At 42.7% G+C, this 14666-nt stretch overlaps 1 protein-coding gene across 1 annotated transcript; it reads right to left on the minus strand.

Moving 5' to 3' along the window:
- Positions 1-550: 550 nt before the first annotated feature.
- LOC135512729 (ras-related protein Rab-11B) lies at positions 551-9938 on the minus strand. Its single transcript, XM_064935044.1, has 5 exons — positions 9799-9938; positions 2429-2624; positions 2061-2254; positions 1880-1960; positions 551-1747 (listed from the first exon to the last, which is right to left on the minus strand). The coding sequence occupies exons 1-5, from the start codon at positions 9836-9838 to the stop codon at positions 1605-1607; spliced, it is 654 nt and encodes a 217-aa protein (XP_064791116.1). The 5' UTR covers positions 9839-9938; the 3' UTR covers positions 551-1604.
- Positions 9939-14666: the final 4728 nt, after the last annotated feature.

Consider the following 14666-nt stretch of genomic DNA (forward strand, 5'->3'; position numbering starts at 1 on the left):
TTATTTTGTATAATGTAAATTAACACCAGAAGCAAGCACACATTTTGTTTGTCAATGTATTTATCCACGTTTAATCGTTCACAAATTAAGCGATTTATATTTACATAGTGGATTGCACTTAAATGAAATATCTGATTAAGAAAATACATTCTTTTTTCTGAAATTAAATCAACTATTCAGAATGACTGAAATTAATGACTAAAGGTAATCAGGCATAAAGTAAAAGAACAATTCTGACAATATATCAAAGTAGTTGCAATTCACTTAATATCTAATGAACACACTTCTGGTGAGCATGTATAGTATTTTGAAGTTACGTGTTGGAACTTATTCAACTAAGTCTACCATAACATTTCAGTGCACTCTAAATTTTTCTGCATTCAATTCTTCAAAATGTGTAAATTTAAAGTTGCAATTGAGATATTGGTCCTACTGATAGCAGTTATGTGAACATGTATTTCTGTATCACACATTCAACGTTATAACTAACTACACCACTAGAAGTTCTGCAGGATATGTTTCAGCATTATAAGACTTGAGAGGAAAACTCTTGATGTTCAAAGAAAATGTCTGTCAACAAGTGACATTCATTTGGTTTATTTCCATTTCAATGCTACCTGATAAAAAGGCAAATTAACACGTGTTTATTAATTTAAAAGTTGGACCTGTGACAGAAAATTACATACAGGCAAATCTACTAGAAAGGAGAGACATAAGGCATTATAGCCAACCATACAAAAGCAACCTTCCTTTCTTAAAAATTCTACTGTCAACTACATTTTAGAGGCAAAATGGTTTGAGTAGTGTGAAGCAATGAAAACATCCTCCACCCTAGATATTGAATGTTACTGTATATCAGCCCCCCCCTCTCAAACCAAGCAAGCTAAGTGTTATCATTTAAAAGATGTTAGTCCTTTGGAATTAGTTTTTGATTTTACATGGTGAGTTCCATTGAAATGATTGGCAGGACACAATATGCATATTTACGTTTGCTTTCAACTGTAGTCGGACTACTGGATCAATTCATAGTATGATCTAATTACAGAGAGAACACAGTGGCTGCATCTAACAATAGTGAAACAAAGTGCATGATACAATTGGGGAAAAAAAATCTAATTTTGACAAAAGTGTCTGCAAGTTTACTATTTAGATTAGATTATTTTAGATTGAAAATAATCACGACACACTTTGGCATCTCTTTGAACCATAGGCATAACAAAGCCAACTTAATATCATCCCAAGTCAGTCACTACCCCAGGTCTCTGTTCTTGCTCCTTTCATGCCACAATCAGGACAGGGACTGAGGACAGCAGCAAGGAAACTAGAAGCACAGGACAAACTGATCTCTCACCATTCCTTCTACAGGATTGGGTCACACGATCAGAGCCTGAATTCAAAATAGACAAAAATCCTATCACTTGGTAAAAGACATGAGCTTTGAGGTTAGAAAAGGATAGCATACAGACAAAAAAGGGAGAAAGGACTTATCTAGAAAGTCTGATTTTCTAGGAGACTTCTAAAAAGGAATAGAGACCGCAGCAGTTCAACAACCAAGACAAAAGAAAGATGAGTGAGGGGTGGGGGTTGGAAGGTGGTATTGCGGGTCACAGGCTTTGGCAGCACGGTAGTTTGTTTTTCTGCCCATCGGTGGTGGGGGGGACACTGATGTCCACTACATTGTTGCCTGGAGACTCGTCATGTGCTGATCTGTCAGCTATCTGCTTCTGTGATACGATTCGGTGGATTTCTGTGGAGAAAATACAAATAAATCAGTTACTCATTATTAAATATGCCATTCCATTCATGTGTAAGAAATCAAACAATTTGACTTGAAACTAACTAATGTAAATAGCTTTGTGTAGTGGCCCCTGCCCATTACCTGTGAGGATGTTCTTGAACGCCTCTTCTACATTAGTGGAGTCCAAAGCTGAGGTCTCAATAAATGATAGCGTATTCTTTTCTGAGGGAGAAAAAGAGAAAAGATTGAGTTGAGACAAACAGGGGTGTCTTCTTTGTCCCCAGAGTGAGCTGTCATCTACTCTAGTGTTTTTGTAGTTTACCTGCGAAGGCGCGAGCCTCGTCTGTGGGCACTGCCCTGAGGTGGCGCAGGTCACTCTTGTTGCCCACCAGCATGATGACGATGTTGTTATCAGCGTGATCCCTCAGCTCCTTCAGCCAGCGCTCCACGTTTTCATAGGTTAGATGCTTGGCAATGTCGTACACTAGGAGAGCCCCCACCGCCCCCCGGTAGTACCTGATTGGAACAGAGCAGGGAGGATAGGAGGTCATAGGTTGTGAGACTAAGATAGTACTGAAAACATTCTGTGAAATCTTTCTCTATCAAAATATGCTAGTTCCATAAAGGGCAGGTTACAGCAAGACGAGCGTCCTTAATATTATTGAGCAGTGAGCTCCCTCCTCCACTCACGCTGAGGTGATGGCTCTGTAGCGCTCCTGTCCAGCTGTATCCCAGATCTGGGCCTTTATCATCTTGCCGTCCACCTGGATGCTGCGGGTGGCGAATTCCACACCGATGGTGCTTTTGCTCTCCAGGTTGAACTCATTCCGTGTGAAACGGGACAGTAGGTTACTCTTCCCCACACCAGAGTCTCCGATCAGCACCACTGGCAAAAGAATGATAAAATATTAGAACTGCAATGACAAGCTACTATGTCAGTGGAAACGATTGGGTTTGAGAGATGACTAGTACGGAGCTATATTTGTTCAACAATGACTAAATGGAAGCTCAAATCTACTGAGCATGTTTTTCCTGGTAGCTAGTCATTTAACCACTATCATGATAGATACAGTCATAATGACTGGCGCAGATACTTAGAAGGGTCAACATTTACAGAATGATTACCTCGGAGGAAAATGGGAGAGGGTCATGCTTTTTCAATTTCAGTCCAGGGGAGGGTCATGTAATTTGCAAATGATTAAATTCCAATATTTCTCAATGTTTTGGAATTAGTTGCTTATTAGGATTATATAACTCAGCAAAAAAAGAAATGTCCCCTTTTCAGGACCATGTCTTTCAAAGGTAATTAATAAAAATCCAAATCACTTCACAGATCTTCATTGTAAAGGGTTTAAACACCGTTTCCCATGCTTGTTCAATGAACCATAAAAAATTAAATGAACATGCAACTGTGGAATGGTCATTAAGACACCAACAGCATACAGACGGTAGGCAATTAAGGTCACAGTTATGAAAACTTAGGACACTAAAGAGGCCTTTCTACTGACTCTGAAAAACACCAAAAGAAAGAGACCCAGGGTCCCTGCTCATCTGCCTGAACGTGCCTTGGGCTTGCTGCTAGGAGGCACACACTGCAGATGTGGCAGGGCAATAAATTGCAATGTCTGTACTGTGAGACGCATACAGGGAGACTGGACGGACAGCTGATCGTCCTCACAGTGGCAGACCACGTGTAACCCCACCTGCACAGGGTTGGTACAGCCGAACATCACACCTGCGGGACAGGTACAGGATGGCAACAGCAACTGCCCGAGTTACACCAGGAACACACAATCCCTGCATCAGTGCTCAGACTGTCGACAATAGGCTGAGAGAAGCTGGATTGTGGGCTTGTAGGCCTGTTGTAAGGTAAGTCCTTAACAGAACATCACCGGCAACATCACCTATGGGCACAAACCCACCGCCGCTGGACCAGACAGGACTGGTAAAAGTGCTCTTCAATGACGAGTCGCGGTTTTGTCTCACCAGGGGTGATGGTTGGATTCGCGTTTATCGTTGAAGGAATGATCGTTACACCAAGGCCTGTACTCTGGAGCGGGATCGATGTGGAGGGTCCGTCATGGTCTGGGGCGGTGTGTCACAGCATCATCGGACTGAGCTTGTTGTCATTGCAGGCAGTCTCAACGTTGTGCGTTACAGGGAAGACATCCTGCTCCCTCATGTGGTACCCTTCCTGCAGGCTCATCCTGACATGACCCTCCAGCATGACAATGCTACCAGCCATACTGCTAATTCTGTGCGTAATTTCCTGCAAGACAGGAATGTCAATGTTCTGCCCTGGCCAACGAGGAGCCCGGATCTCAATCTCATTGAACACGTCTGGGACCTGTTGGATCGGAGGGTGAAATGTCCAGGAACTTGCAGGTGCCTTAGTGGAAGAGTGGGGTAAGATCTCACAGCTAGAACAGGCAAATATGGTGAGGTCCATGAGGAGGAGGGTTGCTTATACTGCACTACTTAATGCAGCTGGTGGCCACAACAGACGCTGACTTTAAATGTTTTAAATTGAGACCTCCCCTTTGTTCATGGACACATTATTCCATTTCTGTTAGTAACATATCTGTGGAACTTGTTCAGTTTACGTCTCAGTTGTTGAATCTTATGTTCATACAACTTCAAGGTATAAGGGGCAGCATTTTCACTTTTGGATAAATAGCGTGCCCAATTTCAACTTCCTGCTCCACATGCCAAGAATATAAGATATGCATATCATTAGTAGATTTGGATAGAAAACATTCTGACGTCTATAAAACTGTTTGAAACATGTCTGTGAGTATAATAGAACTTATGTCGCAAGACTTGAAAAGTAGCATTGGTCTGTTGTTGTTGTATTGAAAACAGATAGACCAGTCTTCAATTTGATCAATTTATTAACGTTTAAAAATACCTAAAGTTGTATTACAAAAGTAGTTTGAAATGTTTTGGCAAAGTTTACAGGAAACTTTTGAGATATTTTGTAGTGACGTTGCGCAAATTGGAAGCCGTTTTTTTTCTGGATCAAACGCGCCAAATAAATGGACATTTTGGATATATATGGACGGAATTCATCGAACAAAATGAGCAATTGTGATGTTTATGGGACATATTGGAGTGCCAACAAAAGAAGCTCGTCAAAGGTAAGGCATTTTTTATATTTTATTTCTGCGTTTTGTGTAGCGCCTGCAGGGTTGAAATATGCTACTCTTTGTTTACTGTTGTGCCATCATCAGATAATGGCTTCTTATGCTTTCGCCGAAAAGCCTTTTAAAAATCTGACATGTTGGCTGGATTCACGAGTGTAACTTTCATTTAGTATCTTACATGTGTGATTTAATGAAAGTTAGATTTTTTTATATCATTTTATTTGAATTTGCCGCGCTGCATTTTCACTGGCTTTTGGCCAAGTGGGACGCAATAGTCCCCTATCCTAGAGAGGTTTTAAGTTTGCTGAAAATAAACAGTGGGAGGACATTTATTTTTTTGCTGAGAGATATACAGTTGAATTTGAAGTTTAAATAGACTTAGGTTGGAGTCATTTAAACTCGTTTTTTCAACCACTCTACACATTTCTTGTTAACAAACTATAGTTCTGGCAAGTCGCTTAGGACTACTTTGTGCATGACAAGTCATTTTTCCAACAATTGTTTAGACAGATTATTTCAGTGTATCACAATTCCAGTGGGTCAGAAGTTTACATACACTAAGTTGACTGTGCCTTCAAACAGCTTGGAAAATTCCAGAAAATTATGTCATGGCTTTAGAAGCTTCTGATAAGCTAATTGACATAATTTGAGTAAATTGGAGGTGTACCTGTGAATGTATTTCAAGGCCTACCTTCAAACTCAGTGCCTTTTTGCTTGACATCATGGGAAAATCAAAATAAATCAGCCAAGACCTCAGAAAAAAATTGTAGACCTCCACAAGTCTGGTTCATCCTTGGGAGCAATTTCAAATAGTACACAAGTATAAACAACATGGAACCACGCAGCCACTCAGGTAGGAAACACGTTGTCTCCAAGAGAATGTGCAAATCAATCCCAGAACAGCAGCAAAGGACCTTGTGAAGATGCTGGAGGAAAAGTAACTATAGCCACAGTAAATTGGGTCCTATATCAACATAACCTGAAAGGCCGCTCAGCAAGGAAGAAGCCACTGCTCCAAAACCGCCATAAAGAAGCCAGACTACAGTTTGCAACTGCACACGGGGACAAAGATCGTACTTTGTGGAGAAATGTCCTCTGGTCTGATGAAACAAAAATAGAACTGTTTGGCCATAATGACCACCATTATGTTTGGAGGAAAAAGGGGGAGGCTTGCAACTGTGAAGCACGGGGGTGGCAGCATCATGTTGTGGGGGTGCTTTGCTGCAGGAGGGACTGGTGCACTTCACAAAATACATGGCATCATGAGGATGGAAAATTACGTGGATATATTGAAGCAACATCTCAAGACATCGGTCAGAAAGTTAAAGCTTGGTCGCAAATGGGTCTTCCAAATGGACAATGACCCCAAGCATACTTCCAGTTGTGGCAAAATGGCTTAAGGACAACAAAGTCAAGGTATTGGAGTGACCATCACAATGCCCTGACCTCAATCCTATAGAAAATGTGTGGGCAGAACTGAAAAAGCATGTGAAAGCAAGGAGGCCTACAAACCTGACTCAGTTACACCAGCTCTGTCAGGAGGCATGGGCCAAAGTTCACCCAACTTATTGTGGGAAGCTTGTGGAAGGCTACCCAAAACATTTGACCCAAGTTGAATAATTTAAAGGCAACGCTACCAAATACTAATTGAGTATATGTAAACTTCTGACCCACTAGGAATGTGATGAAAGAAATAAAAGCTGAAATAAATCACTCTACTATTATGCCATTTCACATTCTTAAAATAAAGTGGTGATCCTAACTGACCTAAGACAGTGAATGTTTCTAGGATTAAATGTCAGGAATGTGAAAAACTAAGTTAAAATGTATTTGGCTAAGGTGTATTCAACTGTACAATGAATGATTTTTATTCTGAACTGGAATAAAGTTATGGTAAGAAAGCTGTTCATTGATTATAGCTCAGCATGCAACACCATAGTACCCTCCAAGTTCATCATTAAGCTCGAGGCACTGCCAGGTCTGAACCCCGCCCTGTGCAACTGGGTCCTGGACTTATTGACGGGCTGCCCCCCAGGTGGTGAAGGTAGGAAACAACACCTCCACTTCGCTGATCCTCAACACTGGGGCCCCACAAGGGTGTGTGCTCAGTCCTGTCCTGTACTCTCTGTTCACCCATGACTGTGTAGCCACACACGCCTCCAACTCAATCATCAAGTTTGCAGACGACACAACAGCAGTAGGCTTGATTACCAACAATGAGACAGCTTACAGGGAGGAGGAAAATAACCTCTCACCCAATGTCAACAAAACAAAAGGAGATGATCATGGACTTCAGGAAACAGCAGAGGGAGCACCCCCCTATCCACATCGACGGGACCACAGTGGAGAAGGTGGAAAGCTTCAAGTTCCTCGGCGTACACATCACTGAAACGGTCCACCCATACAGACAGTGTGGTGAAGAAGGCACAACACCACCTCTTCAACCTCAGGAGGCTGAATAAAATAACTAAAACCCTCAAACATTTACAGCTGCACAATTGAGAGCAGACGACACACAATTAATCTTCTCCTTTCCCCCTTCTGATGACCAGGTGGCGAATCGCATCTCTGCATGTCTGGCAGACATATCAGTGTGGATGACGGATCACCACCTCAAGCTGAACCTCGGCAAGACGGAGCTGCTCTTCCTCCCGGGGAAGGACTGCCCGTTCCATGATCTCGCCATCACGGTTGACAACTCCATTGTGTCCTCCTCCCAGAGCGCTAAGAACCTTGGCGTGATCCTGGACAACACCCTGTCGTTCTCAACCAACATCATGGCGGTGGCCCGTTCCTGTAGGTTCATGCTCTACAACATCCGCAGAGTACGACCCTGCCTCACACAGGAAGCGGCGCAGGTCCTAATCCAGGCACTTGTCATCTCCCGTCTGGATTACTGCAACTCGCTGTTGGCTGGGCTCCCTGCCTGTGCCATTAAACCCCTACAACTCATCCAGAACGCCGCAGCCCGTCTGGTGTTCAACCTTCCCAAGTTCTCTCACGTCACCCCGCTCCACCGCTCTCTCCACTGGCTTCCAGTTGAAGCTCGCATCCGCTACAAGACCATGGTGCTTGCCTACGGAGCTGTGAGGGGAACGGCACCGCAGTACCTCCAGGCTCTGATCAGGCCCTACACCCAAACAAGGGCACTGCGTTCATCCACCTCTGGCCTGCTCGCCTCCCTACCACTGAGGAAGTACAGTTCCCGCTCAGCCCAGTCAAAACTGTTCGCTGCTCTGGCCCCCCAATGGTGGAACAAACTCCCTCATGACGCCAGGACAGCGGAGTCAATCACCACCTTCCGGAGACACCTGAAACCCCACCTCTTCAAGGAATACCTAGGATAGGATAAGTAATCCTTCTCACCCCCCCTTAAATGATTTAGATGCACTATTGTAAAGTGGCTGTTCCACTGGATGTCAGAAGGTGAATTCACCAATTTGTAAGTCGCTCTGGATAAGAGCGTCTGCTAAATGACTTAAATGTAAATGTAATTGTATATACTACCACAATTGGCACGATCAACCAGTGCCCCCCCCCCACATTGGCTAAACGGGCTATCTGCATTGTGTCCAGCCACCCCCTCTTTTACGCTATTGTTACTCTCTGTTTATCATATATGCATAGTCACTTTAACCAAATCTACATACTACCTCAATCAGCCCGACTAACCAGTGCCTGCCTGTATGTAGCCTCGCTACTGTATATAGCCTCCCTACGGTTTTCTTCACTGTTGTTTTATTTCTTTACTTACCTATTGTTCACCTAATACCTTTTTTGCACTATTGGTTAGAGCCTGTAAGTAAGCGTTTCACTGTAAGGTCTACTACACCTGTTGTATTCAGCGCACGTGACAAATAAACTTAGATTCTGAAAAGCATTCAGGGCTCGAACCACCCAGTTCATAATAAAAATATTCTGCTAATATTTAAAATGACGTAGAACCGCATGAAATGTTTATAGAAGGCATATTTTTTTCTCTGACCTGCAAATACAATGACAGGTTCATGCAATGTTTTACTGTAAAATACATATTTCCACCCCTACTATTGTCCACGGCGGTAGACGAACCCACAACCTGGTCTTCAGCCCTGTGCGCTATCAAAATTCCTGCGTTGCCATGTGATGCTTACCGGATGACGAACAGTTGCTAAAAGTGCATATCTAAGGCTCTGGCCTCTCCAAGAAGTGAGGGGTTAACATGTTCTCTGGTATCCACTTTATTTTAATTATTATTTTGGGTATACGGGATGGTCACTTGTTTAGATAATCAAATTAATTTTAATTTACAAAAGGTCCGTTTTTCTTCATGTAACCCTTATTATAAATAATGTTCACTCCCAATGGACAAAGTTACTTGTGAGAGAACATTTCATATCTTGGATACAGACATAATGGTTCTTCATATTTCAGAAAAGTGGTGACCAAGCTATACTAACATCGTAGGTACCAATATACTGCAGTCTGTTATGGCTAGTCTAGCACATCGCCAGTGGCTTTAGCTAACATATACATATTTGGTTTTATCTGTGCTCATACCAACTGATTGTCATACATTAGCAAACTAACGTTACATAGTTTGCTAGTTAACGTTAGCTGTTTGCTATCCACTCCAGTAGAATAAAGGAGAACTAGCTAAATCTTATAAACGTCTATAACTAATAGCTATTTTTCTCCACATTGTCTATATGAAGCTTACGTTAGCTAGCAAACTAAAAATGGTGATGAGATGCTTATTAGGCCAGATAACCGCTTGTTAGCTAGCCTGCTAACAGGTTAGCAAGCTAGTTTGGTTAACGTTAGCTGGCTGAGCAGTAAATTAAGGCAGTGGAGACGTCATGATCTGCTTTGAACTTCAACTACTGAGAAAACAAGTAAATGGTCCCCTAACTACTAAACTTCTGGAGCGCCTCTTACCTTTGAATAGATAGTCGTATTCGTCGTCTCGGGTTCCCATTTTGACGATTCCCACTTTATGAAAATATTAGACTGCCAAGGAAAGTCTCCGGACTCATAAATGCAGTAAAATAGTCTCGGGAAGGAATACACACGTGAGCTGAGGGACAACTGCTTTGACCAATTAGAGGTACACCTCTGTTAATTGATAGATACATTGACAAATAATACACTTCACCATGTAATATTGACCAATGGCCATAGGTAGGGGCGTGATCAGATGGAGAAAAAAAACCTCTGCAAGTCTACATTCTAGGGAATGTGGCTTGAGCAATCATTTTTTCCACAATGTCAGTATTTCAGTTCATACATGAATTTGATGGCTTAGGAATGTGATCTTATTATAGAAAATAAAAGACAACAAACAAAAATGGACAAGAACCACTGATTTATTTGCCATGAATTAATTCAGATTATTTTAACAATTCTCAAATTGTCTGGTATTTTAAAATGGGGTTTCCCTCAGTTGTAAAGTAATTCAATGGTCCAAAAGGGTCTCGCTGCTGGTGCTATGACGTCCGGAGTAAACCCTTGATATTCCTCTGGAATTCAACTAAGACAAAACAAATTCATACTGCATTCATAACTTACAATTCAGCAGGAAGTTCAATTCATAGTCTAAAATTATTAACCAAATAATATGGTGGAACAAATGCCAGAACAAGGGCAAACATTGGCCTACTTCTGTCATAATGAAGGCCTCTAAGCTTTTGTTGTGTAAACGAAAGCAAAACAATGGGATATCAGGCCATATAATTAGTAAAATATGCTTTTCTGTAATTCAATGGTCTCTTAATTTTGTGAATCCTTTATTCCTATCAAAAAGTTCCATTGTTATGACTGACCTGGAATTGACGACGGGGTGGAGCCTGTCTACGAAGAGGTCAATGGATGTATGTCATCTACATATTCTCTTTGTGATAGCTTAACGGGATTGCTTTTTACCTGACTGGAGGTTCTTCAGTCTTTTTTGGATTGTTAGTAAATGCTGCATGCCTTCAGAATCATTCAACCCACGGAGGGAGCTAGACCCAAGCCTCTTCTCCTGGCCTAAATATTGCCTGTGAAGAAAAAAATGACTAAACAATACATACAGATATGTAATGGCACTCAATAATGTAAAAGCATAAAACCCCAGAACCTTCTATCCACTCTCCCAGGAGACAGCAATATGGGAGACAACAAATTGAGCATGAAAAGAAAAGATCTGGGCTAAACTATGAAATCTATACAGAGATGTGGATTAGATTACCCATAGGGATATGGAGAAGCAGGCCTCGTAGAGAGGTTCCTCTGGGAAATCGTCACAGCAGAAGGGGAACGGATGGAGGGTGGTGCTCCACTTTTCCATGCTCCTGCTCTATATTGGTACCTTTCATCCCCTCCTTCTTCCAGCAGCTGTGAACTCTGCAGAGAATCTAAACTGTCCACCTGCAGAAAAAAAGGTACATAAAGCCAACAACTTTGTCAAATTGCAATACTGATGCAGAAATTCTAAGTTTTCTGTGGACTATGAAAGCTCAGCTGCGCTTCTTCATTAAATTATGCTACTAAGGTAATGTAACAAGTATAGTAGCAATACACTGAAAGTGATTCTTTAGTCTGAGCAACCGTGCCGTGAGCAAAATATACCAATGTGTATCGATTGTCCATTATTTACAGTCTCACCTGTTTCTCTGCCCTTTTCTCCCAGTCCTCGATCTCGTCTAACACCTGCACCCAGTCTTGCCTCCCTGGGTCATCTCTCACAGCCTCCTTCTCCAGGACGGAGTGCAGGCTGGTTCTCAGGTGGAAGAACTCCTCCTTCAGGCCACCCTTGCGGGGGGCTAAGTACTGCGGTCCCTTCTCCTTGCCACAGACCTGGCTGCACCTCAGCAGGTCTGCCTGTAGGTGGCGCTGTACATCCGCCAGGTCCTTCTGACGCATTCTCAGGCTATTCAGAGCAAACCCCTTCTCCTCAGTTTGAGTTCTCAGCTTCTTCCTGTCAGAGTGGAGAAAGGGGACATAAGGGAGTAAGTAATGTCCAACCATTGGCTAGGGTGACGATTTGTGTCAATAAAGCAAAGTCTGTGTGTGTGCTGGTGTTTACCTGAGAATCTTGACAGTGTCTTGCAGCTCTTTCTCATATCTAATGGATCTTTCAAGGTCCTTGCTTGCCTTTGACTGCTCCCCCAGCAATTTAGTGTTCAAGGCAGCAACTAACAGAACCAATATAAAATCAGGTTTACACAGTTAAAGGGAAACATCTGATATAATCTTAAACATTATTTTGGTGGATTTTCACATTGACGAAGCAAAATTATTAATTTCACTCACTCTGGCTGTGCAGCGCCTGCTCTCTTGAAGACAATTTTTTTGCAGCTCTGTTCAGTTTCTCTTGAAGCTGCCCCACCTCCTTCACATGCCCAGACTCAGTCCTGTTCAGTGCATCCTGCAGAATCTCCACCTTCTCCCTGGCACTCTGAAGACCCACCTGCAGGTCCTGCACTGTGCTGTGGTGCTCCCCCTCAGTGGCCCGGAGAGTCTGCATCAAACTCTTGATCCTCTCCTCTAGCTCCTCTTTGCATTTCTCCAGAGACTGCAGCTGGGCCTTGGTTGCCCTGATCCAGCTCTCACTGACCCCCAGGGCCTCCTGTAAGGACTGGGTCTTCTCCTCTGAAGATCTGAGAGCTTCCTTCATGGCTTTGGCTTTCTCATCTGTAGCCTTGAGCCAATGTTGTGTCGACTGGAGCTTTTCCTCTGAGGAACTGAGGCTCTGCTGCAGGGACTGGGCTTTCTCATCCAAGGCCCAATGGTCATGTTGGAGGGATAAGACCTTCTCCTCTGAAGACTTCAGGCTCTGCTGCAGGAGAGAGACCTTTCCCTCAGAAGAGCCGAGGGTCTGCTGCAGAGACTTGACCCTCTCCTCAGACTTCCAGTTACTGTGCTGAAGGAAGGCAACCTTTTTCTCTGAAGCGCTAAGGTTCTGGCTAAGGCACTGGTTGTTCTTCTCAAAGGAAGCCAGGTTATGTTGCAGAGTCTGGTTCCTCTCTTGGGAGTCCCCAAGGATTTTCTGCAGGCTTTGGCCTCTCTTCTCAGACTCGTCCAGGTCATGCTGAAGAGACTGGAGCCTATTGTCAGAGAACCGGAGGGTTTTCTGCAGACTCTGAGTCCTTTCATTAGAGGCCATGAGATTGTGCTGCAAGGACAGGACCTGTCCTTCAAACTCCTTGAGTTTCTGCTCCATGGAGTTTACCTTGCCCTCAGAAAGTCTGAGGTTCTGCTGGAGTGTGAGCTTGGAGCTCTTATTTTCTTGTTCAGCAGAGTGAAGGGAAAGGTGCAGGCTCTTCATCACAGTCTCATGTCGAGACTTGGCATCTCTGAGCTCCATTTTCAGGGCATCGTTCTCAGAGAGTAGGAATGTTCGGTCGGACGAGATCAGGTAACTCTGCACGTCATCCTTCAGTCAAACAAAGCACAGAGGTTACATGATGGTCATATATATATATATATGACTATGGAAATGATCCTACAGCCTCACCTTAAAAACACAGTCCTAAATCAAGAGGGAAACATATCCAGAGTACCTACCGAGTTTTTTGTAAAGGCTAATTTCAAAAGGAGCTCTTGGAGGGAGGGGGTGTGTAAGAGAATGTGTCTGTCCTGCTGGTCTTTCCTGTGACAGCCATCCTCCAATGCTGATGACTTAATCACCAATTTACATGCATCTGAACGGATTTGATCCAAAATAGGCTGAGAACACAAAATATTACTGGATACTAAAGAAAACCATTTTTTAAAAAGAAGTCGAACAGTAATTTGCTACTATGCATCATCGTCATACCTTCATGTGGGCTTGGACCATAGCCTCTACTTCTTTGTATGACATTTTGGACCGGTCTATTTCATCATGAAGCTGTCTTATTATATCAGAATGGGATTCTAATAAATAAAAGAGTGAATTAGCAGACAACTTTAACATTAGATTTTTTAAATATTTGTTATATGCATTTGTAGAATTGTATCCAAAAGGCCCAAATACAATACAATGTTAGTTTTACCACTGGGTTGATTTCCCTCATCACTAGGAACTCCATATGCTGGACTTGAGCATCTACTAATGCTTGCATTTGACATTTTGTCTCCAAGACCCTGGAACAAACCAGATACAGTTACTAAGTAAGATACATATCAAATAAACACATTTGCTAATGAACAAAGTTTTGATGAGAGGACAACAAACCTTGCAAGGCAGGTCCTCAAATGTGTGGAGAGTGTTAGTGAAGTCTCCGTTGTCCATCATCATGCCAAAAATGGGTGAATAACCCTATAGCTTGATTAAAATAGAATACTTCCAATTGTCATTGTTAGACAAATTATGTGCTAGCTAGATTACATTAGCCACATTTTTACAAAATAAAAAAAGTTCCAAAATGCGCTAGTGATACGGCTCCTAAAATATCACTACTTTTCAAAATGTATGTTGTTCTCCAAGGAAACCTGACGTATGATTCTATAATTCCATTCGACCATTCCCGCCCTCTTAGCTCTGGTTGGAGATCCGAATGTAGTGGTATGAAAACGTGAATGGCTGACGCGCGACCCACGTGATTACACAGCGCCCTTCAGGGCTGCTGGGGTCTGTTGCTAAACCTTTTGCAACAGAAACAGTTAATTCCAAACGGAAAACGAGAGTTTCTGTTGAACAAATTCAGGTACGTCGCTCCCAGTTTGATTCCGTTTAATCAGTTTACTTCCGTTGGTTCTATATGTACAGTGGGTTCGGAAAGTATTACGGCTCCTTCAATTTTTCCACATTTTGTTACGTTAGGCAGACCCGGGTAATTCCA

The sequence above is a fragment of the Oncorhynchus masou genome, chromosome 24 (assembly GCF_036934945.1).
Source record: "Oncorhynchus masou masou isolate Uvic2021 chromosome 24, UVic_Omas_1.1, whole genome shotgun sequence".
NCBI lineage: Eukaryota > Metazoa > Chordata > Actinopteri > Salmoniformes > Salmonidae > Oncorhynchus > Oncorhynchus masou.

Coding starts and splice junctions, on each gene's coding strand:
- LOC135512729 (XM_064935044.1), bottom strand. CDS start 9,838: ATGGGAACCCGAGACGACGAATACGACTATCTATTCAAAG. Junction 1,961..2,060: donor CGAGGCTCGCGCCTTCGCAG/GTAAACTACAAA, acceptor TTTCTCCCTCAG/AAAAGAATACGCTATCATTT. Junction 1,748..1,879: donor GTTCAAGAACATCCTCACAG/GTAATGGGCAGG, acceptor TTTTCTCCACAG/AAATCCACCGAATCGTATCA.